The sequence below is a fragment of the Schistocerca americana genome, chromosome 4 (genome assembly GCF_021461395.2).
Source record: "Schistocerca americana isolate TAMUIC-IGC-003095 chromosome 4, iqSchAmer2.1, whole genome shotgun sequence".
Taxonomy (NCBI): domain Eukaryota; kingdom Metazoa; phylum Arthropoda; class Insecta; order Orthoptera; family Acrididae; genus Schistocerca; species Schistocerca americana.
In genome coordinates this window covers 452493674-452520862 of record NC_060122.1, presented here as the reverse complement: position 1 = coordinate 452520862, position 27189 = coordinate 452493674, and the positions used below count along the sequence as shown (strand labels likewise).

General features: G+C 44.5%; 1 protein-coding gene across 1 annotated transcript in view; it reads left to right on the top strand.

Annotated features, from left to right (window-relative positions):
* LOC124612525 (UNC93-like protein) overlaps positions 1–27189 on the top strand; it is a 228439-nt gene that overhangs the window by 150737 nt on the left and 50513 nt on the right. Inside the window, exons 2-4 of the mRNA XM_047140788.1 lie at positions 12443–12752; positions 16719–17124; positions 24296–24506. Coding sequence (XP_046996744.1) covers positions 12471–12752; positions 16719–17124; positions 24296–24506 — 899 coding nt within the window. The 5' untranslated portion in view covers positions 12443–12470. The remainder of the gene's footprint in view (positions 1–12442; positions 12753–16718; positions 17125–24295; positions 24507–27189) is intronic.

Below are 27189 nucleotides of genomic sequence, written 5' to 3'. Positions count from 1 at the left end.
CAGCATTTTATTAGAACGCAAAAACTCCATCCACCATTTCGCTACATCGCGTTTTCGATTATCGGGTAGAAAATCGACTCTTCGTCTGAATATTTCTCAAGAAAAGCTAAATATACTTTTCATCTCTTGGAACATGCTGCTCTTTTATATTTTATTTGTCATGAACTTTGTTCTGCGATAAATATAAAATCTTTGATGCTGCCTATCATACTGGTTTTGTGCATATCGAATTTGAGCGACAGAAATAACTATGAATTAGTGTTGAAATCATTCGATGTCGACATAGTATTAAGTAACTATAAATACAAAACTTGTCATACAGTCAAAGAAACATTATACATTATTAAGCCATCGGCTACCATTATAGCTGATTTATCTCACGAACTTCCGGCAAATGGCTCTAAAATGACAGTGAAAAGGTAATAGGCTCCAATATGTCTTCAGCTTCATCATGCTCATACGTCTCACTGCGATGCAGTAAGAACTGAGACTACCCATTGAAATTGTCAGTCAGTTGTAGCTTGATGGTAGTGGGAAGCTGTGCAAACTATACTGAAAGAAGGAGGAAGAAAACGAGGTGTGTCAATGTCAAGAATATCTTTCTAGAAACGAAAACGTGTCATTACGCTGCTGATGGAACTTTTAAATCGCTCGTTAACAAAAAAACGCAAGAAAAGATTTCTCAGAATTTTTCCTTTAAATCGTCACTTGCAGCTTACCCTGCTTCCTAAATTACAGCCTATTCGAGTTTTTCTCGTGTTATGTCCCAGTAGATATGATGTTGCGACGTTGATAATCATAGTATATGATCCACGATACGCAACATAATCTTGGTTTTCCCTCTCCGGGTATCTCAGAGAGCAGTCGGTGACGTATAAAATTTGTTCGGTTCGCGTAGCTTCGGAATATTCCCCATTTGTAGCGCAAATTTTATGCACTCTAATGATACCTACGTGTTGCCTATCGTCTTATACCGACAGCGGAGAGATCTGCGTCCGCTGTTTGTATGCCTACACGATATTGTACAAGTAGTCGATTGCCACGATTGCCATTTTACACCGAGCGGAGCGGGTGTTTAAGAGTCGGTACTCTGTATAATTTTCGCATTTCGCGCTGTCAGCTCTCACTCGCGCCACTTTCATTGGAAAAAAAAAGTAAAGCTATCTGTGAGAACGGCCAACCAGACATTATATTGCCATTTAAGGAGGTATCTGTGTCCATAATTGTGTCTCTCGAAATCGTGTCAGAACCTGTGTATATAAACTCACGTTCGGCCCTTAAATTGTAATCGTCATTTAAAATACTGCATAAGGCGATCTTTTCAGTAAAGGAAGTACATTGCCTAAATGAGTACACGATTACTGTGGGTAAATCCGTCTTGATTGCTGAGTAGCTTTTCTTTTATTACGACGTTTCTATTACCGCCATCAAGAGGTAAAAACTTAGAAATCGTATAAGATAGCTATGGACTGACCTTCCAGCAAGTTACAGGAGGAGGGGGGCGGTGCAATTCTAAATTTTACCGTGGATTCCGAACGACGGCGCAATTAGAAATTTTTCACGTTGACAGCCACTGCCAAAGAGGAAAGAAACGATTAGTGACTGATAACAATCCTAGGAGTAACACGGTGTTGAAGTATACCTTTGAATATATATATATATATATATATATATATATATATATATATATATATATATAGACTGGCGAATGACCACTGAGTCTGCACGACGCACCACTTATTTTTGACTAGAAAAAGTAAAAAATGGAACTCGAAGAGTGAAAGGAGCTGAAGGGCCATATTTACTGAAGTAACCGTGGGTTCGCGGTGGGATTGACAGCTGAATGGTAGAGACATCCGAAAAGTTATATGTATTTACATACGTTCCACTAAAAATATTATGGGACATATTCTCAGTTCTAATGTTATCGTTTCTTATGGGTGAAGGCAGCTCTAAGTCTAATCGAAGGAGATAGCATTCACTGTAAATATAACCGAATTGACGGCTCAATACGTTTTTTTAACCGTCACGTTATTTCAGTATCACCACTTCTGATGGGATCAGAATAACAGTCACACACGCATCGGTACTCATAGGCAAGTCGGATATTAAATACCGGCACAGCAGCTCTGGTTCTAACTAACCTCAGTACTCTCTGCGGCAGCTGACGGCTCAGCTTCCTTCCTTCGTCGACCCTGAGTGCCGGTTTACAATCATAGTTATTCAGAATGACTTGTGGCTACGCGCCGACAGTCAGTCACGTTTAATAGAACCAGCAAATGTCAGTGAAGGGTCAGTTCCTCGTCTGCGTTACAAGCTGGTAAAAAGATTTTCAATTTGACGTCACTTCTGTTGCATGTTTGCCAATGTCACTGCCGGTTTGCTCAAACAGATTTCCATTTGGCATTTTGAGGCTGGACCCAGACTCCGGACTTCTCGTGTCATAAAAATCCAAGGGAAATCAAATGCATGGCTTCTACGCTAAAATTCACGACTTTAACCTTTTATATGATTATGTACAGTTACTTGAAAGAAACACATAATGTCCATAATTATTAAATGACTGATTACATTGTATATATATATATATATATATATATATATATATATATATATATATATATAATACAACACAGTCACATAAACATTCCATGACGCCGTAAGCTATTTCGGCCAGTCAGTGGACATCTTCAGCCTGTCAGTAGATTGAGAGAGAAAGAATTATTACAGACTCTTTAAAAATCTGTCAGATAATTATTATCGTAATGATGAAAAAGAATAAAACTTGGAACTTTTTATTGATTCCCTGTCTTCTCTTTTTAACTATTGATTATCTGAAATGATCACTGGCTGTTCTAAATCGGTCACGGCATTGGGAAACGCTCGCCTGATTGTGTCGTATAAAATATAAAACATAAAAGCACTTTAACAATTATTGTTATATATTTGCACTGAAGCCCAAATGTTGTTCACCATACACTCCATTTTCTATATTGTCAGCTGACAAGCAATATTAATTCAAGAGTCGATATTCAAGGAATTTAAATACCTGTTTGCTGACACAGACGTCCATACAATGAACATATTCACTCTACTGTTCTCTCAATGGCTCCATATTTTTTTACTTGTTGAAATCACTCTGTTGTTCAAACAATGCAGCACATTTTTCTCTTAGTGCGCTCTTCCGCAACCATCAACTAACTTCTGGTCCCCTTCTTCTTTAGATTTTCCTGGAATTTTCCATTAAGTATAGCAGATTCCAGCGATATGTTAATGCAGTTCTCTAGGTGGAAGCAGAAACCGATCAATTATTCCACCTGGTGACTAAGTTGATCGCTAAACCTGCACGTAGTTGTCTCGCTCTGAAAAAAAATCCGGACGTTTAAACCTATGTGCCTTCTCGTAAGCTGCGCTGTATTTCAGCGAAACTGTTCATTTGTTTTACCAGTAGGTACGGTATTTATAATATTTGAATTTACTAGAGAATTAATAGACGCTTGACAGAATTACACTCTGGCACCTATGCATATCGTCAGCATTTGCTTGGCAGTATTTGACGCTTGCAGAATCGTCCCGCAGCTGTTTCAACAATACCGCGACAGTCCTTTCGGATACCCCTACCGACACAACCGCATTCCTGTAGGCTGCTCGACATATCGCAAGCGCGGTGCTGACTATTTCCTTTGTGGTAGTTGAAAACTAGTCACAAACTTGATAGCGCTCATATCGAATAAACGCAATTAGTGCGTAGACACGACACAGGTGTATTGTTCCGCAACCTGGAAAGCTGTTGTGCCATGAGGAACTGGACAATATGTCCTCGTTTTCTCAAAACATTCTTCACCCCTCGAACATGCAGGGTATCCTTATGGCTGAAGGCGATTATTCTTCAATTGTCTGGTTGCTAAATATGGAGATGAGACTGGACCTATACGGACCGCAATTTCATGGTGTCCCATAATTTCTACTGTGCTCTCCAAAATAGTACAGAGAAGGGTTGTAAGGATTTATTAAGTGATCAGATGCATCCTACGGTATTGGATATTCCCCACTAACAAGAACACTGTCTGTCAAGATACTTCCCATAACGATTCAATTCGCACTGGTACTTTTACTTAAGGAATAGTTAGAAGACTTTTTGGATGAGTTTTCAAAAATATCTCAATCACCAAAACTGATCTCTACCGTCGGCCTACACTCGAGTTCAGAGCAAAGTATACACTGGACACCTCGCACTAATCACTGTTGACAGAACTAAAGCCAGTAAAGTTCTCAAACGGTACAGCATTCCTCTGAAAATTAATTCACGCCTTATACTAATTGGAAACGTTCTGCAACGAATTGCAGCGTTACAATAGTATAAAAGTATTATTCGTGTTCCCTCAAATGTCCGAATTATTTGACAACTATGATCACACATGATCAGTCGAAGGTAACGCAGGTGACAGACTTCGATTTATCGGAAGGATACTGGGAAAACGCATTCAGCCTATGAAGGACACTACTAGCAAAACACACGTGCCTAGATACTGAACGCAGCACGAAGGCTGCACGAATATTCACAGGTTTCTTCGATCCACGAGAGAGCGCGCTGAAAAATCTGAAATGGCAGACATCTGAAGATAGACGACTATCCCATAAGCCAATTTAGAAAGTTTCAAGAACCAGTATTAAATGAGGAACCTACGAATATATCACAACCTCTTACGTAACACCCGCATTAGGCCCGCGAAGACAATATTAGAGTAATTGCAATACAGACAAAGGTATTTAAGCAAGTCATTTTTTCCGCGAGTGTAATGCGGAGAATGCCCCACAAGTGATACAATATGAAGCATCTCCTGCCATGCTCTTCGCGGTTGTTTGCATAGCGTGTATGTAGAGGTAGACGTGCCTTTGTTGCAGACGGTAATTTACTCCATTTCCGTGTAGGGGGCAACCAGCAACAACAACAAAGGCCGGTGTTTTCCGCAACATGGCCGCAGGTAGCGTTCCCAATTAGCGCGTGCAGGCGGGAGTACGGTTGGCTTAAGGTGTGCCGCTCACTCGGGCTGTGCTCGCTGGACTGTAGCCGAACCAGAGGGCGTCGAACCCGGGCCGCCAGAGGCCTCATCGCCCGGCCGTTAACTGATTCACGCTTCGAAATAGCAGCCCATCCGGCTCTCGTAGCTCGAAGCCTCTGCTCATCGAAAACGCGTCGCTTCGCTGCACTGTTCCGTATAAGGCCAGCGCCAGTTTAGTTCTTCCACGACAAAACACAAATTTCACTTACGTCACCAGTATCGATGCCTCTTAGGCCCACTCGGTAATTTACGAATGAACAGGAGACTTTGTGACAGCTTTAGAAGGGTTGAAATGTCCGTGATGAATTTGGTACTGGGTCACATCCGAGGATTAGTCCACGTTCGAAGTCTCTGAGCTCCCCTGAGAGACCCATTTTGTTGTTACTGAATCTCTACTGACAACACAAGAGTTCTCTCCTCTTTCTGGCTGATCCACTTCTATCGGTCGATTTCACGTTGTATAGGAGTGTCCGGATACTTTTGGGTCGTGCGGTAGCGTTCTCGCTTCCCACGCCCGGGTTCCCGGGTTCGATTCCCGGCGGGGTCAGGGATTTTCTCTGCCTCGTGATGACTGGGTGTTGTGTGCTGTCCTTAGGTTAGTTAGGTTTAAGTAGTTCTAAGTTCTAGGGGACTGATGACCATAGCTGTTAAGTCCCATAGTACTCAGAGCCATTTGAACCATTTTTGATACTTTTGATCAGTGAGTGTATCTGTAGATGTTGATGTACGGCTATTAGCTTCCGGAGAAAATATCCTGTCATCTTTGTCGTCATATTTTTTCACACAGGCCCGTTTCTTGTAGGAAACAGCGTCCCCCTGCAGAGCCTTGGAAAACTCACCTTCGAACTTGCGCTTAAAATTCCAGTCGCGAAATGTTGCGTTACCAGATTCGGGAAGTAATCAGAGCGGAGCGCGAAAGGCAGGCACACGCGAGGCCGGCTGCCCTGGGCTATGTATGTCAATGGCGAAAAAAATGCGGCGTATTTCGGCGGGGAGCTGAGGAGCGGCAGATGGACGGAGGTGCTTCAGACGTGGCTTTTATGCAACGCACGGGGTGCGCTGAAGGGAAGAGCGGAGCAGCGACCTTCACGAGTGGCCGCGCGCGCGCCGCACGAAATTAGCGTACGGAGGCCGCGGGAGCTCCAGAACATTCATAATTGTGTGGGAAGCGCCGCCTCTGCTCGTCCAGGCACTGGCTCGCGCACACAGACGTCCGTGCCTTCAGTGCAAACAGCCACTGTCAATACACTTTTACTGTATAGTCTATTTATTTCGTAAATTACACTCCAAGATAAAAAAAAATGACGCACCGCGAAGGAATTATCAGAATGGGACGGGAATCGGCAGATGTGAAGTACATGTTCAGAAAAACAAATGATTAAAATTTAACAAAAACTTGATTATTCATTCCAGAGAAATGGCTTCGCGAATTGAGCAAGTCAGTAACGCGTTGGTCCACCTCTGGGTTTGGCATTGATTCCTAGAGCTTTGGATGTCCTCCTGAGGAAAATCGTGCCAAATTCTGTCCAACTGGCGCGTTAGATCGTCAAAATCCCGATATGGCTGGAGGGCCCTGTACATAATTCTCCGAATGTTCTCAACTGGCAGTGTTGCTGGCCAAGATATGGTTTGGCAAGCAAGAAGACACACAGTAGAAACTCTCGACACGTGCGGGAGGGCACTATCTTGCTGAAATGTAAGGACAGGATGGCTTGCTATGAAGGGTTGTCACCGTACCGCTGTGCTCTACGGGTGCTGCGAATGACAACGAAAGGGGTCCTGCTATGAAAAGAAATGGCACCCCAGACCATCACACCTGATTGTCGGGACGTATGGCGAATGGCAGTCAGGTTGGTATCTCACCAGTGTCTGGTGCGATTCCACGCACGTCTGCGCTGGTCTTCGGGGCTCAGTTCGAAGCGGGACTCATCACCGAAGACAATTCTTCTCCAGTCAATGAGATTCCAGGCCGAATATGTGTCTGGAGTCTCCCTGGACAGCTGTGGGATACCAACATGACAGTCGCTCGCCAAACGGCCTGACAACCACGAGTAATGCTAAGGTGTAGCATTTCTTTTCATAGCAAAACCCCTTTGGTTGTCATCCGCAGCACCCTCACAGCACATCAGTACGTCGACGGCATTCTACGGCCCGTTTTGTTGCCTTTCATGGCAAGTAATCCTTGGCTTGTGCTTCGGCAAGATAATGCCCGCCCGCACATGTCGATAGTTTCTGCTGCTTGTCTTCGTGCTTGCCAAAACCTACCTTGGCCAGAAAAGTCACCAGGTTTTCTCCCCAACTGAGGACGTTTGCAAACTAATGGGTAGGACACTCCAACCATCTCGGAATTTTGACGATCTAACATGCCAGTTGGACAGAATTTGGCACGATATCCCTCAGGAGGACAAGTCTGTCAATCAATGCCAAGCCGAATAACTGATTGAATAAGGGCCAGAGGTGGACCAACGCGTTATTGATTTGCTCAGTTTGTGAAACCCTTTCTCTTTAACAAGTCATATAAGTTCAGTTTGACTCGATGCCTACACTGATTAGAGTTGTTGTTGCTGCCAGAGGGGGCAGCTGTAGGTGCTAAATTTCGCATCCTGTACACCTTCTAATCACTCTCAAATTTAGTCCTGTATTCTTCCTATTACACTATACAGTATGTAAAATTTCGGTATTTGGTACTCTTCGCAGTGTTGCAATCTTAATGGCAAGCAGTGAGCTATTTTGTAGAAACTTGATGAGATCGTAGCTGCGTAAAAATACAAGTTAATTATTAGAATAGAGGTTAAAAGAGCAAAAAGTCGCTGTTAATGTTGTTAAGAAAAAACGGAACCATTACCGGCTTGCAAACGGTTGGTGGTTTTGAGGACTATGGGACTTAACTTCTGAGGTCATCAGTCCCCTAGAACTTAGAACTACTTAAACCTAACTAACCTAAGGACATCACGTACATCCATGCCCGAGGCAGGATTCGAACCTGCGACCGTAGCGGTCGTGCGGTTCCAGACTGTAGCGCCTAGAACCGCTCGGCCACCCCGGACGGCTTCTTGCAAACGACAGTTTGACTGTCAGACAGATTTTCACACGTATAACTGCATTTATCTTATGCTGCATATGTGATGTCGGAACTTTTTCGCTGCGAAGAAAGTTCCTTGAGATGCTGGTGCCATCAAGAATCGAGAAATCGAAGGACCGCAGTCTCTGTAGAATGGCTGTGGAATGAATTAGGATGCACCAGCAGGAGCTCAGCAACACTGGAGGGCAGCAGTGCGGGGGCGGAGCTGTGAGTGCCAGCCGGTGTGCACCTGAAGGCCGCAAAGCGGACTAGAAAGTAGCTGTGCGACAGCAGGCGGTTTTGAAACGCAGCCTCCGCGTCGCCAGCATGAAAATCGCGGACTGCGGCATACCAGCCCGCCTGCACTGCTGTCGCACGCTTAGCAACCCTGTGCCGTTTACATAACAATGGCTCCTCGTAGCGTTTTGCCTGTTGTCGTACGAAGGCTGTCGGCATGGCGTCGGTAAGCGTTACGACGCGTCGGTTGCTAACAAGCCGGCACATAGGTAAATAACCGCTCTAGTAGTCGTAGGAGCGGGATTCAAATCGCTATCCAGCTATCTCGACTCAGATTTGCCATGGTTTCCCTACGTCTCTTAAGGTGGATGCAATGATCCTTCCCTTTAAAAGGACGTGAGCGATTTATTTCGTCTTTATGGGTCGGTCCAAGATTATGTTCCGCCTGTAATCACATTGTTGTCGGCTGTGCGTTAGGCTAAAACCTTCCGTCCTTGCGCAGTTTCCTGTTCCACAAGCGCTGCAGAAGCTCTGCTGTGGAAAACATAACCGCTACGTCCCATTCAGGTACATCCTGTGTTAATCTCACTGGCGTAAAGTGGACTTTGTTCAAGCCCTCTCGCCTAGAATAGTTATTGCTGGTAAAGGAGTCGAAAACATGTAATCTTACTGGGTGTCATATGTGCTTGTAGCTTGAAGTGCGATTTGCCTCTATTTATCTGTTACTGTTAATAAAATTACACTTAGTTATCACTGTTTAAACAATCACAATATTTCTCCAGATCTACACTCCTTACAGAAATAAAAATAAAATTTATATTTATTTATTTAACCTGGTTTATTTAACCTGATCTGATTAGTGCCACCAGGCACTGGTTTACATCGGACCAGGGTTTCACACATACTGTACCTTTGTATACACTGTAGTTACCTAAGAAGAAACAATTTCAATTTGTCAAGAAGTACTAAAATGATTTGGGCACCTGAAGTGAATGTGTCAATAAATTATACTGCGTATGAACTGCAGCTGCTGCCAGTAACAGTGTTAACAGTAAAAATAAGAATAATAATGTAAATAATGACGACAATAATAACGATAATGATAGTGGCAGATATAAGAAGAATTTACAGATGTACAAAACAGATGTTTCCTGATATAGCGAGTTCTGGGGAAAGGGAATTTAAGGAGACTGCATCGGCTACGAATACTGGGAAATGAGAAAGATCGGTTTGGGAACAGGATTGTGCAAGGGTAATGAATACGCACAGGGATAACTGTAATGCTTCTTGTTACTTCAGTAGATATGTCTTTAACCGTCTTCTGAAGGTGGAGATGTTATTCAGCTCTCTAATATAATGAATGTGAGAGGCTATTCCAGAGTCGGGTTTCTGCTACTGAGAAGGACTTCGAGTAAGCGGCTGGACTATGGAGTGGGATAAAAAGGATTTTGCTCTGATGGGAGCGGGTGTTTCTGCTTTGTTCGGATAAGAGCGTTAAGGTCGCAGAGGGACGTAATGGACACTGTTCATTGATAAGGCAAGCAGAGAAGACACAGGGTATAGAAATTTCTGCGCATGTATGCACGCAGCCAGGATAGCTGTGCACGTAATGGTGAAATGTGGTCAAAGAGTCGAACATCGCTAATACAGCGAACACAGGCATTCATAGCAAGTTCCAGGCGTCGTGAGCATTCTTGAAAAAGGCCTTGCGGGATAACATCGCTGTAATCAATAGTTGGAAGTATAGAAGCTGAAACACCTAAAACTTGTAGCACAAACACTCCTGAAATAGAAGGTTTTACTGATGTGCTTCTTCCACAGATATGAAGTGTAACTAGGGTCCCGCAATTGCAGCGCATAACACAGAGTTTAATAATCATTAGACTGTGTATTTATTTCACAAAGTCACATTTTTAAGTGGAACAGTGCCCTTTAGCATTCACAGAATAAAAACATGGAAAATCGGATGTAACTGGCGTTTTTTACTTTTCAGAATTTTAACAGAAGTAGTCATCGAGCAATCGGAGTTCGAAAACTGCCGATACTGCGGCAGTTGTCCGCTACATGTGTCCCCACTAACTTGAGGAAGAAAAGTGAATAAACAAATCTTTGGATTATGAGGAAGATAAATAATTTTCCCTGAAAGGTGGTGCTCAAAATGCTTACCATCAACTTATACATAAACTTCCAGCCTGCCACGTAAAGACTGACGCCAATATATTACAATTTCACCAGAAATTTCAGAGCAGGCAGCAGTAATATGTCGTTTCATATCATCTGTTGCAATCGTTACGTACTTGTAAACAGTGTCTTTTAGCTTTCCCCAGAGAAAAATACCTAATGTGGTAAAACTTGGTGAACAGGCCGGCCAAGGCAGACGTCCCATCCGTCCACGCTGTAAGTGACTCGCGTTGTATATTATGACGTTTCACTTATTAGTGGCTATTAATTGATGCGTTAAGGCGATTATCGAGGAAAAGTGGAATATTTAATTTGACATACCTTTTAGATAATGGACCATTGTTACGCTTAAGCGACAACCATATTACATCACTGAATTTGTTCCAGCGGGATATTGGTGAGCCACTACATTCTCATTCGGAACAGAGCCGAATGAAAACACCATGCGATCATTCAGTTTTAGACATTCCGAAGTTTTTCTGTGTCTCGTAAGACAAATACTAAGATGGTCCCTTTATGAAGGACATGGTCGATGCACTTCCCTAAACAGAGCTTTTGGCCGTCTCCAATGCCTTCATCGTCGAAGGGACATTAAGCCCTAGCCTTCCTTCCACTGACTAGGCATACCGCCACAAGGAAACAAAGTTACCTATACGTAAAAAAATGTTTGTTATGTGTTTCTGCGACAGGTCACACTACTAAAATCATTATCGGTTTGATATTATTAACAAGCCATCGCTAGATGATCTGCTTAAAAACAAAAAGAAAACCAGGGCACGGAGGGGGGAGTAATATAATAAAACACTAAATTATTAATCAAACTAAGTTTTGCACACAACTATACGCACTTGAGTAAGTTTTATTGCAGCTCTTCAACTGAACAATGTGAACATATCTAAACTCTCATCGTTGGAACTGATGGCTATGAAACAGTGTAAAGCTGGTAAATCTTAAATGACAAATATGAGGTGAAAATATTCATAGTATAGCATAGATTGCGGGAGAAAGTGTTCTCAAACTGAACACTAGTAAAAAAATTACTTCAGGATTCTTGAAAATAAGCTACACGTCCACTATAAGCACATGCAGACGTGATCAGTGTGTAGCAATGTGGTAGCTGGCTGTCGCTAGTGTACGCTAAATAGCCAGAATGAAACAATTACTAAATCAAACTACTACACGGTGGGCCAAAATAAAATTGCCCCGGAAAGTATTTGATGAAGTTTAAGATAGGCAACCCAGCTTCCATGATCCGCTGACTGGGATAATGTAATTTGTGTTGCCTATTTTAAACGAGCACCAAGTATTTCTCAGGCCAGTTTTATTTTCTCCGCCCTGTATTAGGCAAATGCGACCCGGCTGAGAAAGGAACTCCAACAAAGCAAAAGGTAAAAAACAGAGAGAGGAGATATCGTAATAGATCAGAAAGTCGATAAAGGTGTTGTTACGAATATCGCTTATTCATTTAAGAACTGCTGTAGGTATTTCTTGCCTTCTGCTCGTTGACAACGTTTTCATGAATTACATTTGTACCGATGTACTGAACACGAGAAACGACAACTTTCCTGAAGTGGTGTATGCTAACGATAACAGTAGTATTGCCGGCCGAAGTGACCGAGCGGTTCTAGGCGCTACAGTCTGGAACCGCACGACCGCTACGGTCGCAGGTTCGAATCCTGCCCCGGGCATGGATGTGTGTGACGTCCTTAGGCTAGTTTGGCTTAAGTAGTTCTAAGTTCTAAGGGACTGATGACCTCAGCAGTTAAGTCCCATAGTGCTCAAAGCCATTTGAACCAACAGTAGTATTTTAATTAATAGTCTAAGTTATCTCTGTCAGTTCTCACTTGACTTACGCAAGTCCAGAATCTAACAGGAGACTCTTTTTTTCCTTCCTGTGCAGGCCGAGCCGTGCCAACGGCGACAATAACATGGTTGCGACGAGCGTGGTCGAGAGAGGGAGCGACTGCGAAGTGGTCACGGTGTCGGTTGGCGGCTACGCCAATGAGGCATTCAAAGACGACGGCGACATCGGCGCGACCCCCGTGAAGCCGCCTCCAGGGAAGACCAAAGCCGAGGAGGCGGCGGGGGATGGGCCACCGGGCCTGGGGCCTGACGGCAAGGTGCGCATGTCGCCCAAGGAGAAGTGGCGCATCCTCAAGAACATCGCCGCCGTCAGCCTCGCCTTCATGGTCCAGTTCACCGCCTTCCAGGTAACTGCCTACCCTAACAGGAGGGTACTCCACATTACTGCACCGAGCAGGATCCTTAGAAGCAGTTTTCTTTCATTTCATTTATTGCAAAATTACAGACCTGTTGCCTAATATTGTAAAAACAGACCGCACATTTTACAATTTCTCATTTGACGCCATAAACTGTTCCTTAATCCAAGCAAGTATCGTCTTGAGCAATAAAAAATTGAAGTAATAATAATGAGCTACGAAGCAATATTTAATTGACGAAAACAGAGCTTGTTGAGTAAGAATATTAGTAATTTCTTGAAACTGAACGAAGTTTAAAGATGATAGGAAATATCTGAGCGACGTTGTACATTCCCATCACCAAAGTTCTGTGTCGTCAGAGGAGGGAATCTGGGAAGGGGGAGATGCCCCGGAAAGATATATTGTCACGCAACTACCGGTGGTTCCTGTTGGTACTACGCTATATGCCATAAGCTATGTGCCTACATCTACTGCACATGTTTTACGTGATTCTCGGTACAATAATCTGTCACGGCTTATAGGCTAGGTGATTTCCTCAAGCAAATTGTCGTCATCATCGACTGTATTGTCGCTTGCGTCAGTTTCGCATCTTTCTTTGATGTGTCTGTGATGTTATTATTTATTGCGTCCTGAGTTTCATGCGAGGTCTGTTTTGTCTTCTCATATGTACTGAAGATTCAGTCTGTCTCACTGTCGATTTCTTTCTACGCTGTTTCATCTCCAGTCACGCTGTTCAAATGCCCAGATGTGTGCCCTAGTCTTCTGGCCTCTGATAGAAGCGTGCAGTGTATTACCGTGTATTCCGGGGGAAGGCTCTCCCCACAAGTACCGGGTGATCAAAAAGTCAGTATAAATTTGAAAACTGAATAAATCACGGAATAACGTAGATAGACAGGTACAAATTGACACACATGCTTGGAATGACATGGGGGTTTTATTAGAACCAAAAAAATACAAAAGTTCAAAAAAGTATATTGCTAGACGCGAGAAAAGTCTCTTGCACGCGTCGTTTGGTGATGATCGTGTGCTCAGCCGCCACTTTCGTCATGCTTGGCCTCCCAGGTCCCCAGACCTCAGTCCGTGCGATTATTGGCTTTGGGGTTACCTGAAGTCGCAAGTGCATCGTGATCGACTGACATCTAAGGATGCTGAAAGACAACATCCGAGGCCAATGCCTCACCATAACTCCGGACATGCTTTACAGTGCTGTTCACAACATTATTCCTCGACTACAGCAATTGTTGAGGAATGATGGTGGACATATTGAGCATTTCCTGTAAAGAACATCATCTTTGCTTTGTCTTACTTTGTTATGCTACTAATTGCTATGCTGCCAGGAAGTTTCAATTGCTATTCTGATCAGATGAAGCGCCATCTGTAGGACATTTTTTGAACTTTTTTTTTGTTCTAATATAACCCTATGTCATTCCAAGCATGCATGTCAATTTGTACCTCTCTATCTACATTATTCCGTGATTTATTCAGTTTTCAAATTTATACTGACTTTTTGATCACCCGGTACATTCTTTCCTTATGCTGTGGTGTAAACGCGTTGCTTAAGGATCAACTCGAGTCAGGAACTAAGTAACTATGCATCTGGTGTGTCGATATGTCTTATTCCCAACCGTTATCTGATGATGGGGAAAAAGTTATATATTCTCCGGCTCTTATCACTGCTATCCCATTTCCTTTGCCAGCTATATGACCGTCACCTCTTTAGGAGACGTTTGTCTCTTATTTCCTCCGCTGTTATGTTGGTTATCTTGTCCAGTCTCACCTTCTTGAGTCTATAGGATAGTTTCACAAGATCACACACAGAGCTTAAAGTAATGTGGTCCGGAAAGAACCCGATAACCTGAGCAGCAAACTTCTTTGCCTTCTCGTAACAGCTTTTTTGCTTAAGAAGCAGTGCCCTACCGTTTCCTTCTTCCACGTTGTGGTGATCAACCACCTGCGTAGCACTGTATTTTCTTCTTCTTTTGTTTTTCGTTTGGCCAGTTACAGACCGTGGTTTCGCCTCGGTGTCTGGTTTGATGTCTTTTGCCTTCAGTTATGCAGGGATGAAGAGACACGCACAGGATAGAGTAGCGTGGAGAGCTGCGGCAAACCAGTCTTCGGACTGAACACCGCCACAATATCCTCCCAAAATATCTTCATGTTTTTTCCTCCGTTCGTCTGATCATTTCTCGCCACTATTCTTTTTAAGTTTCTCAGTGAATCTGAGCTTTATCACAAGTGTTCCGAAGGTTTAACAATTTGTTATCTGCATTTACATCCAGAAAGCCATCACTTGTTTTGTAGTTAAGTGTACTTTGTGTACTACTTCCTTCATTTCCTGTTCCAATTGCGAATGGAGTGCGGGAAGAACCAGTTGGTAAGTTTTTGTGTGAGCTCGAATTTCACTTTCATGATGCAACCAGTATTCCTGATGAATGTATCTTTGATGATTTTTTACCATTATTTTATGACTTTGTTCATAGGTAAGTTAAACAGAAGAGGGAGAAGCACCGTTCAAAAACTTTCTTTAATTTCTAACTGTGTCTTACATATCACCTAACCTTGTTACCTCAAAGAGCTAACGTTCGCCGAGAGTGAAGTCGTATCGCCACGGTTCAATATAAACTCACAAGCAACTAAATTGAAGGTATACGCTGTATTGGAGGGAGTAGGTTCCTGTCATCACGGCGAACGTAACAGACTAACATGTCATATAACCTGTGAGTCATTAGACTTCATAGTAGCCATCGGATTCCGGGCGACTTATAAAGCGATCTCAGCGGATTTTTTCGTGGCCAGATGGAGCACGCCTGGCGGAAGGGAACCCCTCTCCGACGCCGTAGGGACATTCGCATTTACAAATGCCATCGTGCAAGGGTCTGCCGTGAGTAGGTCTATTCGAGGAGAACCGTCTCCGCGAAAGAACCGTGGACAACATCGTGTTGATAATGGGGGTAAATTGTAAAAGAGAGTAGACGAACGATAGTAGGTAACTCCCTCACCAACTGACGCTGAATAACTGGAACCAATGACCAGCCAAATTATACAGAAGTACCCCTTTATTATGGGGTCTGAAACATCACACCACATGTGTACGTTAGTTTATCATAATTCACATAATACAGAGATTAGAATGGAGACAGGAACGCTGCCACCGGGCCCTAGAAATATAGAAGAAGGTCATCTAGACTGAATAGTCGCATTACATGCCGATGGTAGGGTACGAGAACGCCCAAAAACGACGCGTGGTCATAGTTCTCGATTGCCAATAGAGGGCCTTTCAGATTACATGGCATGATCTCGATACGCCTATCAACAATATACTGTTACTGGATAATCCTCTCAGCTGTGTTATTGGTGGAATTTAATTCACACGATCGATTTCTAAATTGTACAATTTCATTGTCAGACGTGCTTGTGGCAACCCAACTCATGTTCAGTGTTTAGATTGAGTTGGATTGCCTCAAGCGCGTCTGAAGATGAAACGGTGTACTTTCGAATTCGATCATATTAATTACATACCAGCAACAAAACAGCTGAATCGATTGCCCAGTAATAATGCACTGATGAAATACAGGTGAACACCCCTAAGGTTCCGTCCATGAAGAACGAAGATGTATCAAACCAAAAGGTTTTTACCGTTTCTCAACGCCAACAACACAGAAACCTACTGGATCGCATCACCAGCATCCATTTGCTCCTCTGCAGCGACACCTTTCGATTCTAAAATTACGAGTTGCAGCCAAGATGGCGTCTTGCAAATTGGTCGCCATGTCAGTAACATAGCCTCCCAAGTTTCCCATCTCTCCAACCTCATTCAACATGACTATAAATTTCTGTTAATCCACTTGTTCTTGTTTTAGAAGAGTACTTGACACTTATGGACTACCCTGTATTTCATGACTGAACCACGAACCCAGTCTAGACTGCTAGTGTAACGCGCGCGATGCGGGTCCGCAGGGCACGGCGAACCTGCAGAGCTCGATCAACGCGAAGGACGGTCTGGGCACGGTGTCGCTGTCGGCCATCTACGCAGCCATCGTGCTGTCGTGCATGCTGGTGCCCACGTTCGTCATCAAGAGGCTGACGGTCAAGTGGACGCTGTGCCTGTCCATGCTGTGCTACGCGCCCTACATCGCGGCGCAGTTCTACCCGCGCTTCTACACGCTGGTGCCGGCCGGCGTGCTGCTAGGTCTGGGCGCGGCGCCCATGTGGGCCTCAAAGGCCACCTACCTCACGCAGGTGGGCGGCATCTACGCCAAGATCACCGACCAGGCCATCGACGCCATCGTCGTCCGGTTCTTCGGCTTCTTCTTCCTCGCCTGGCAGACGGCCGAGCTCTGGGGCAACCTCATCTCGTCTCTAGGTGAGTCTCATATCGCCCACGTTTCAATCATCTATTTGGTTTGAGCAATGTATTTCTATGAGGATCATCATCATCATCATTACACTACCACCACCACCATACCTCCCATCATCACAACCACCGTCCCAACCACCAGCACCATTTTGTCATCTTCATTATCACAGGCATCATCATCATCATCATCATCATCATCATCAAAAACAACAACAACTCCTACTACTAATAGTAATACTTCAGAATAACCAAAGGTGTTATAGTGATTAAAAACACTCGTATCATATCCAGTATGACTGTGGTTCAATTGTCCATCCAGTCATATACACTATCTGCTCAATATTATTCGGAACCTTTTACTGGACGTTAATACGTAGTGCGTCCAGCCTTCGTTTTTACGGCGTCTTTTGAGTTATTGCAACTCATTCTTTCTCGAGAGCCGAAGCCAGGGAAGGCAGTGATGCTGTATGCTGGGGTCTGGAACGAAGTCGAAGTCCTAGCGCATCACAAAGTTGTTGGAGTGAGTTCAAAACGCGACTCTGGGGAGCTTAGTCCATTTCACGAATGTTATTGTCCACAAACCATTGCCTCACAAATGCTGTATGACTGGGTGCATGTTGTACTGATACCAACAGTCACTGTCTCCAGACTGTTCCTCTACTGTCTGCAGTACACAATGCTGTAAAATATATTCACATCCTTCTGCTTTTAGCGTTTTGTTAAACAGAATAAGGTAACCACGCCCTAACTACGAAATAACATCCACATACCGCAACACCATCTCTATCGTACTTCACAGTTGACACTACACATGGTGGCAGACGTAATGTTCTCCAGGCACTCCCCAAACCCAAGCACTTCCATCGTATTGTCACAGGATACAACGTGATTCATTACTCCAAATCACTCGTTTCCGGTCATTCACTATTCAGTGGAGCCGCTTTTTACACCATCTCAAGCGCCGCAGAAATATATGGTCTTGGTCTACCTGTGGCTGTTCCTCCACGTTTCCACTTCACAGTCATATCGCTAACAGTCTACTTGGATTAGCTGTAGAAGGGCTGAAATGTCCCTGATGGATTTGTTACTGAGGTGACATGCAATGACTAGTCCATGTTCGAGCTCAATGAGATCTCCTGACCGACACGATCAGCTCTTACTGCTTCTCTACTGACAATACAGTACACCCTGCCTCCTTTTATACTGGCAGGTACGCTTCTCGTAACATCTAGAGCTCAATTCGATATTACGTTCGGAGGTCTGGATAATTTTGATCAGATAGTGTGTTTGTACATTTTTTAAAACCACTTGGCTGAAGATCAGTAATACGGCTCCTGCGAGCCCACCCCTCGATTCAGAGGTAATGAAACTATCAACAAATAAAAAGAAGGCTAAGTCAAAAACGTGCCTTGGTATAATAAAAGTTCACGGAAGTAGCTCCTTTATTTCTTCAAGTACTGAAGTAAGGAAGATTAGGATTTAACGTCTCGTTGACCGAGATCATTACAGACGGAGCTCATGCAGGAAATTAGCCTCTTCTTTTCAAATGAAACCATCCCAGCATTTGATTTAAGCAATTGAGGAGGAACCACGATAAACTCAAATCTAGATGGTCATGTTCTCGAATCAGAGTTCAGTGTATTACCACTGCATCACTTCGGTCGGCCGATTAATGAAATCTACACTGATGGAATAAATCTCACACCAAAATATAATTAATGTAGAGAAATTTCTGGAATACATTTGTCAAGGAACGTATTTAAACGTTTAACATTGCCAGATCAGAGGTTAATGTAAGCGCGAAGTAAGCCATTGCAAATGTGAAATGCTGGTACATTAATAACCGGTGTGCCGGCCGAAGTGGCCGTGTGGTTAAAGGCGCTGCAGTCTGGAACCGCAAGACCGCTACGGTCGCAGGTTCGAATCCTGCCTCGGGCATGGATGTTTGTGATGTCCTTAGGTTTAACTAGTTCTAAGTTCTAGGGGACTAATAACCTCAGCAGTTGAGTCCCATAGTGCTCAGAGCCATTTGAACCATTTTTAATAACCGGTGTAATTGCCAGAATATTTAACGGAAGCATACAAACGTGCATGCCTTGTGCTGTACAGGAGTTTTCGTCCTATGATGTCCTGTGTGTGCGAGATCAGAGACAGATGTGGTGATAGAGCAGGCCAAGGCAATTTGTCGACACTCTGTATGGCATGTTGAATTACAACAGCAGTATGTGGGCGAGCGTTATCCTGTTCGAAAGCACCCCCTGGAATGCTGTTCATGAACGGCGCCACAAAATGTCGATTCACCAGATTGGCGTACAAATTTGCAGGCAGGCTGCGTGGGATAATAAAGAGAGTGTTCCTGTGTCATACGAAATCTCACCTAGACCATAACTCCAGGTGTAGGTTCAATGTGTATAGCATGCAGACAGGTTGGTTGCAGCCCGTCAACTGGCCTTCTTCTAACCAACATACGGCTATCACTGGCACCGAGGCAGAACCAGCTTCCATCAGACAACACAACAGACCCTGCTCTCTAATGAACTCTCGCTTGACACCACTGAACTCGCAAATTGTGCTGGTTTGGGATCATTGGAATGCACGCTACAGGGTGTCTGTCTCGGAGCTGTCCCCGAAGTAACCGATTTGTAACAGTTCGTTGTGTCACTATAGTGCCAGCTGTTGCTCAGATGACTGATTCAGATGCAGTGGGATGTGCCAGAGCCGCACGCCGAACACGATGGTCATTCCTCTCGGATGTGCCTCGCCGCTGTCCAGAGTGCGGTCCTCATGCGTCTGTACGTTCTCGTGACCACCGCTGCCATCAATCATGTGCAGTGGCTGCATTCCTGCAAAGCCTTTCTGCAATATCGCAGAAGAAACTCAACTTTCTCATAGACCTATTACATGACCTCGCTCAAACTCAGTGAGGTGATGATAATGGCGTCTTTGTCGCCTTAAAAGCATTCTTCACTAATATCAATTCACCACGTCCAATCCCAAAGGTAACTCACGCTCACGACCATTACACCGTTATTTAATGAAGCCTGATTTGCAGCCTCATAGTAACGGTACTAGCGCAACTCCTATGCGGCTGACGCGAAATTTCAATAGGCATCATCTTTCAGGTGAAGAAACACACCTAACAACTTTTATTCACGTCGCACGACTCCTTGGTGTTGCGCTTTTTTTCCGTCAACGTATTATGTTTGATTGGCAACGCAAGGAAGCTTGATTGTGATCAATGGACCCGTTATTCCATTCAGGAATATCTGTCAATGGCAGGGCAGCTGGGCGCCGCGCTCGGTAGGCAGTGAACGGGTTCGTGCTCGGCGCCTGCCGCGATCTGGGCTCGTGTGATGTAGCGTCGGCTCGGCTCGTAAGGCAGGCAGCAGCCGGCAGCCGGCACGCTCTGCTGCACACGCTAACAGCCCCACACGCGGCCGCTGTCAAGGCCGGCCTCATAACTCTGACGAGCGGCCCCGACGGCCCGCTTACAAATACGCGCCAAGGTGTTCCCTTCACACCCCACCCTCCGCGGGCTCCTCAGCTCACTTGCAGGGGGCGGTCAAAAACAGGGGAACACCGAAAACACCACACATTACATGCCCAATAAGGAGTAGGAAAACTGTTGGAATTCAAAACATGTCCCAGTCGTCTCAGAATGGATAAATATACAGATCCTGTTTGCTCATCAAGTGAATTTTATACTATTCTTCCACCGGCCAGAGTGGCCGAGCGCTTCTAGGCGCTACAGTCTGGAACCGCGCGACCGCTTCGGTCAAAGATTCGAATCCTGCCGTGGGCATGGATGTGTGCGATGTCCTTAGGTTAGTTAGGTTTAAGTAGTTCTAAGTTCTTTGGAAAAGATGACCTCAGAAGTTAAGTCCCATAGTGGTCAGAGCCATTTGAATCATTTTGAACTATTCTTCCTCCAAACAGTCGCAAGTTCAGGTAACAATGATGGAGGTGGGCAGCGATCATACGCCCTTCTCTCCAAAGTAGATCACAAATTCTCAATAATATTGAGATCTGGTGAGTGTAGTGGCCAGGGGAGATGCGACAGTTCATCCCCGTGCTCGCAACAGTCCTGGACGATACGAACTCTGTCAGCAAATGTCCTGTCGTCTTGGAACACTGTATCACCACTGGGGAACAAACATTGCACCATGGGATGGACCTGGTTAACCCAAACCATCACCTAATCCTTGGCAGTAATGTGACCTTGCAGAGTAACCAGAGGGGTCCAAGAAATGCAACGATATGGCTGGCCAGGGTATCACCGGACGACCGCGAGGTTTCACTCTTGGGACGTAAACTCGGCCAGAAGATGGAAACAGTGTGAAACAAGACACATCCGACCAAATTACTTTCTTCCATTGCTCCATAGTCGAGGTTTTGCGGTTTCAGCACCACGTGTTATTGTTGTGGGTATTCGCATCACTGCCTATGGAACTTTTCAGATTTTTTTTTGTGCTGACATGGTTCAGCTCTGCAGTGACTTTTGCAGCTGTCGTCCCCGTATTTTCCGTCACAGTCCTCTGTGATGATGATAATGATGATGATGATGATGATGATGATGATGACGATGATCTACCGCATCGATGACCGCCAGTCCCCACGTAGAGAAGCTCGGCCACCGAGTTGCACGTCTTCTCAGTTAACGCCTTGCGTGTCGATAATGATGATGAAAACACAACACCCAGACCCTGAATGGAGAAATTCTCCGGTCCGGCCTGGACTAGAACCCCAGCCCACTGGATGGCAGTCAGGCCCGCTGACCGCTGAGATAAGGAGGCAGACATCCTTAGCAATGACCGTCTGTCACGATCGATCAACACACACTTTCGTCTGCCTTGTGACTTAGCAGATGATGGCCGGCCGGGGTGGCGTGATGTCCTTAGGTTAGTTAGGTTTAAGTAGTTCTAAGTTCTAGGGGACTGATGACCTCAGAAGTTAAGTCCCATAGTGCTCAGAGCCATTTATTTAGCAGATGATGTTTTTCTGATTTTTCCTGTATGTCATATAACTGTTCGATACGGTGCCTCTTGAACCACCAAACACTTCGGCTACCTCGGTTACATAAGCACTCGTCTTATGAGCACCAACAATTTGCCGACGTTCGAATTCACTTGGCTCTGAGATCATGCACCCTCAACGACACAGAACACTGTTCTCACTTGCAAAGTATTGACGACATTGCACAGGTGCCGACATGGCCAAATACTACAACGCAGCCTGCAGGCTTGCATTTATGTTTAAGCATGCATTTCTCGCTGTGTTTCTATACTTTTTTCCAGCCCCTGTTCGTGACACTTTTAAATATTCAGGCCTGTTGAGTACCGCATGTGCTCGTTACCGAGAAGGTAAGTATGCACTGTGTGCAAGGTAGTGCCGTTTGTACAAAGCTATGCTTTTATTTTATTAGTATACAATACGCTACATTACATTACAATACTATACGCAATAATAAGACTGTTAGACTATTCAGTCACTTAATCACAGTCTTTGCTGTGTACTGCCTGCCAGCTTCCCGATAAAAAGTTCTATGCCTGTCTGTAGAACTGCTGTGGTTTCGAGTTGATGATATCTGTTAGCCAATTGCTAAGAGAAGCTTAATCATGAAACACGTCTTGAAGAATAGAAGTTGAAAAGGTTGTATGTGCCAGATTTCACATTTGTCAGGAGAAACAAAATACAATTTATCTTTTTTGTACAACTTACTTGTATCCAAAAAATCGAGAAAGTATTTTGATACCACAGAATTATGCTGTACAAATCAACATTGCAAAACGAGAAAATAATTAATGTATTAAGAACGTTCTAAGTGGGAGTTGGCTGGACCTAAGGCAAATAAGAAAGTTTTTAAACTTCCTGATAGATTAAAACTGTGTGCTGAGCCGGGACTCTACCCCGGGAACTTTGCAAGCCAGAGTTTGTTTAGAGTACGCTGCAGAAATTTCAATTGCAAGCCGTTACAAATACTCCACGTCGTACCGAACTCTCCCTATGCGATTTCCGTATTTTCGGAGACCTGAAGAAAGACATTCTTGGCCGTCGAGGTGGTTCGGAAGAAGTGCTCGCTTGGATACAATCATGGTTTCGCAGGCAACTGAAAAAGTTTTTTCCGTGAAAGCATTGACCATCTTGTCTTACAGTGGGATAACCAGTTCATGAACTTTTTTCCGTCTGCCTCGTTTTCAGTTTACTGCAATAACAAAAGCTGAGATTACCCTTAACAAGATGTACTAGATAGAAGACCATTCGTAAACGCAGAAACTGTGTACCTGCAAAACTTTTAAGATGGTTGTAATTGAGTTTATGATGCGAATAATCGCCTGGAACAATGAACTGGCATTGCGGTTTTACAGAACAATCGACGTAGTCTGTGAGATTTTTCTTTGTTACATAAAGCATTAGACGCTACCATGCAGGAACATACGTGATGTAGGAGGTGTCACAAAAAACTCAGGAGAATTATTAATTTCGAGGGCTTTATACATCCGATTTTCAAGAATTTTTTTATCTTGTTAGTATACATATTCCTCATGTATGTTTGTATTTTCAGCAGTTTTCAATATTTAGTTTACTGTTGACAGTCAAAAACGTTATACGTGTTTTCGAGTGCTCGTCGAATCTTTACATTCGAAAAAATGAATCAAAGAATTTACATTAAATTTTGATTTAAAAATGGAATAACGTGCAGCACAGCATTCGAAATGTTGGCTGTGGATTTTTGGCGAATCTACTTTGAGTAAGACAAGGATTTACGAGTGGTATAAATATTTCAAAGACGGTCGAGAAGACGTTGAACATGACGACTGGTCAGGACGCCCTAGCACATCAATTACTGACAACAATGTGGAAAAAGTACAGAACATGGTTCTGGAAAATCGCCGAATCATCATCAGAGAGGTTTCTGTTGATGTCCGCATAACTTTCGTCCCACGTGAACTAATTTTTTTCGGATGTTTTGGGCACGAAACGTGTAGCAGCAAAGAAACTTGTGATCTCTCTTCTGCATCCAAAGAAGCCATTATAAAGATTAGAGGCAGTGTTACACAGTATTAGTGCGATGTCTTTTCGACAGTAACTAATTTTTCGCCCAGTGTGCTGGTGCACTTGTAGACACAGACGTTCTGGAGGAGAGGGTGCTAATGCAGGCTGCCTTTCTCGTTTGCAGTTCTGTCGAGTGGCGCCCACGGAGGAGGCGGCAACGGCTCGGCCAACGCGCAGGAGATCTGCGGCGCCAACTTCTGTGTCAACGTAGCTGGCCAAACGGAGAATCTCAACCGACCGCCCGACTCTGAGATCTACGAGATCAGCGGCATCTACCTAGCCTGTGTGGTCCTCGCCGTCGCCATGGTCGCCCTCCTAGTCGACCCACTCACCAGGTAAGCTACTTCTCTCAGCTCTCCCTCTTCAAACTTACTCAGGTTCCCTGTCATCAGATTTGACACATCCTTCGTTTCTACCAGACTGGAGGAAGTCTCTCCATCTTGGTTCACTCGGTAGATATAAGGGTTGCGTATTGGGCAGCAGCAGTATTGGAACTTCCATTCACTCATTCGTAAGCAAACACCTTTTGGTTAATCAGCCTTACGTGTTTCATTGTCTTTCTGCATCACTCCTGGCGAACGCTAGCAGATTCCTTGAATAAGGTCAAAACCCACTTACTTCCTGCTGGAACAGTGCTTCCGTTCCCTTCATTTAAACAAAAATACTAGTTACAAATTCAGCACAGGCTGAGAGTCGAGCGCACAACACAAACTTACGGCTGCCCGCAGATACGCAGAGAATCCAAACTGAATCGAAAATCAAACATAGTCCAAGCTTGTAGTATGGATCAGCATGAAGAGAAATGCCAGCGCTTACGTGGTAAGCATGTAGATTGGGAATACGCTATTGGCTTTTTGGCGATCTGCGGATAGCCTCATCCTGGCCCAGAGACCAAAGTATCAAGACACGTGACGTGACATGTTGCAGATGAACGTGTCTCAGGCCCCTGGCAGTTTGCTCGTTCCCCGCTGCACGTATGTGGCGCTGCCGGTTGTGGGTGCGAGTAATCTCTTGCTGGCTACAAAACTTTTCACCATCTCTCAGCTCAGGAGGAGTTTCATCTCTAATGCCCTCCATGTCGACCAGACATGAAACCCTACTTGTTTCTTATTTCTTTCTTGGTAGAATTCTACAGCCTACACCATCTATAATCTGTTCAGAATATTCCATCTTACCTTGTAACTTTTACGTTCTAATGCTTATTCGATAACCAAATGCTTTAATCCCGAACATTTCAGATCACATACTCCACCCATCTGCATCTACATGTACATCTACATTTACACTTCGTAAGTTACTATACGGACTGTGGCAGAGGGTACACACTGACGTGACAAAAGACATGGGATACCTCCTTATATCGTGTCAGACCTCCTCTGGCCTGGCGTATTGCAACAGCTCGACGTTGCATGGACTCAGATAGTCGTTAGAAGTCCTTGCAGAAATATTGAGCAATGCTGCCTCGATAGCCAACCATAATTGCCAAAGAAATGCTGGTGTTTGAATATGTACACGAAACTCGTCCCATAAAAGTCCGATGCTCGCCAAATTATTCGCTCAAATTGTCCAGCATGTTCTTCAAACCAGTCGCGAACAGTTGCGAACCAGTGACATGGTGCGTTGTCATCCATACAAATTCCACCTTTGTTTGGGAACATAATGCCCATGAAAGGCTCCAAATGCTCTTCAAGTAGCCGAACATAACCATTGATCGATTCAGCCGAACCAGAGGACCCAGTCTGTTCCATGTAAACACAGTCTGCACCATTATGGAGCTACTACCTGCTTGCACAGTGCCTTATTGACAACTTGGGTCCATGGCTTCGTGGGGTCTGCGCCACACTCGAACCCTACCATCAGCTCTTACCAACTGAAATCGGGAATCATCCGACCACGCCACAATTTATCAGTCGTCTAGGGTCCGACTGATATGGTCACGAGCCCAGGAGAGTCGTTGCAGGCTATGTCATGCAGTTACCAAACGCACTCGTGTCGGTCGTCTGCTACCGCAGCCCATTACTGCAAAATTTCACCTCACTGTCCTAACGGATCGTGCAGCCACGTCTCGATCCCTGAGTCAACAGATGGGGACGTTTGCAAGACAACAACCACTTGCACGAACAGTTCGACGACGTTCGCAGCAGCATGGACTATCAGCTCGGAGACCATGGCTGCGGTTACCCTTGACGCTGCATCACAGACAGGAGCGCCTGCGATGGTGTACTCAACGACGAACCTGGGTGCACGAATGGCAAAACGTCTTTTTTTTTCGGATGAATCCAGGTTCTGTTTACAGCATCATGATGGTCGCATTCGTGTTTGGCATCATCGCGATGAACGCACATTGGAAGTGTGTATTCGTCATCGTCATACTGGCGTATCACCTGGAGTGATGGTATGGGGTGCCATTGGTTACACGTCTCGGTCACCTCTTGTTCGCATTGACGGCACTTTGAACAATGGACGTTACATTTCAGATGTGTTACGACCCGTGGCTCTACCCTTCATTCGATACTTGCGAAATCCTACATTTCAGCAGAATAATGCACGACCGCATGTTTCGGGTGCTGTACGGGCCTTTCTGCATACAGAAAATGTTCGACTGCTGCCCTGGCCAGCACATTCTCCAGATCTCTCACCAATTGAAAATGTCTGGTCAATGGTGGCCGAGCAACTGGCTCGTCACAATACGCCAGTCACTACTCTTGATGAACTGTGGTATCGTGTTGAAGCTGCATGGGTAGCTGTACCTGTACAAGCCATCCAAGCTCTGTTTGAGTCAATGCCCAGGCGTATCAAGGTCGTTATTACGTCCAGAGGTGGTTGTTCTGGGTACTGATGTCTCAGGATCTATGCACATAAATTGCGTGAAAATGTAATCACATGTCAGTTCTAGTATAATATATTTGTCCAATGAATACCCGTTTATAATCTGCCTTTCTTCTTGGTGTAGCAACTTTAATGACCAGTAGTGTACAATTGTGTACGCGAAACTACCGCCATCCGCACATGTGCATA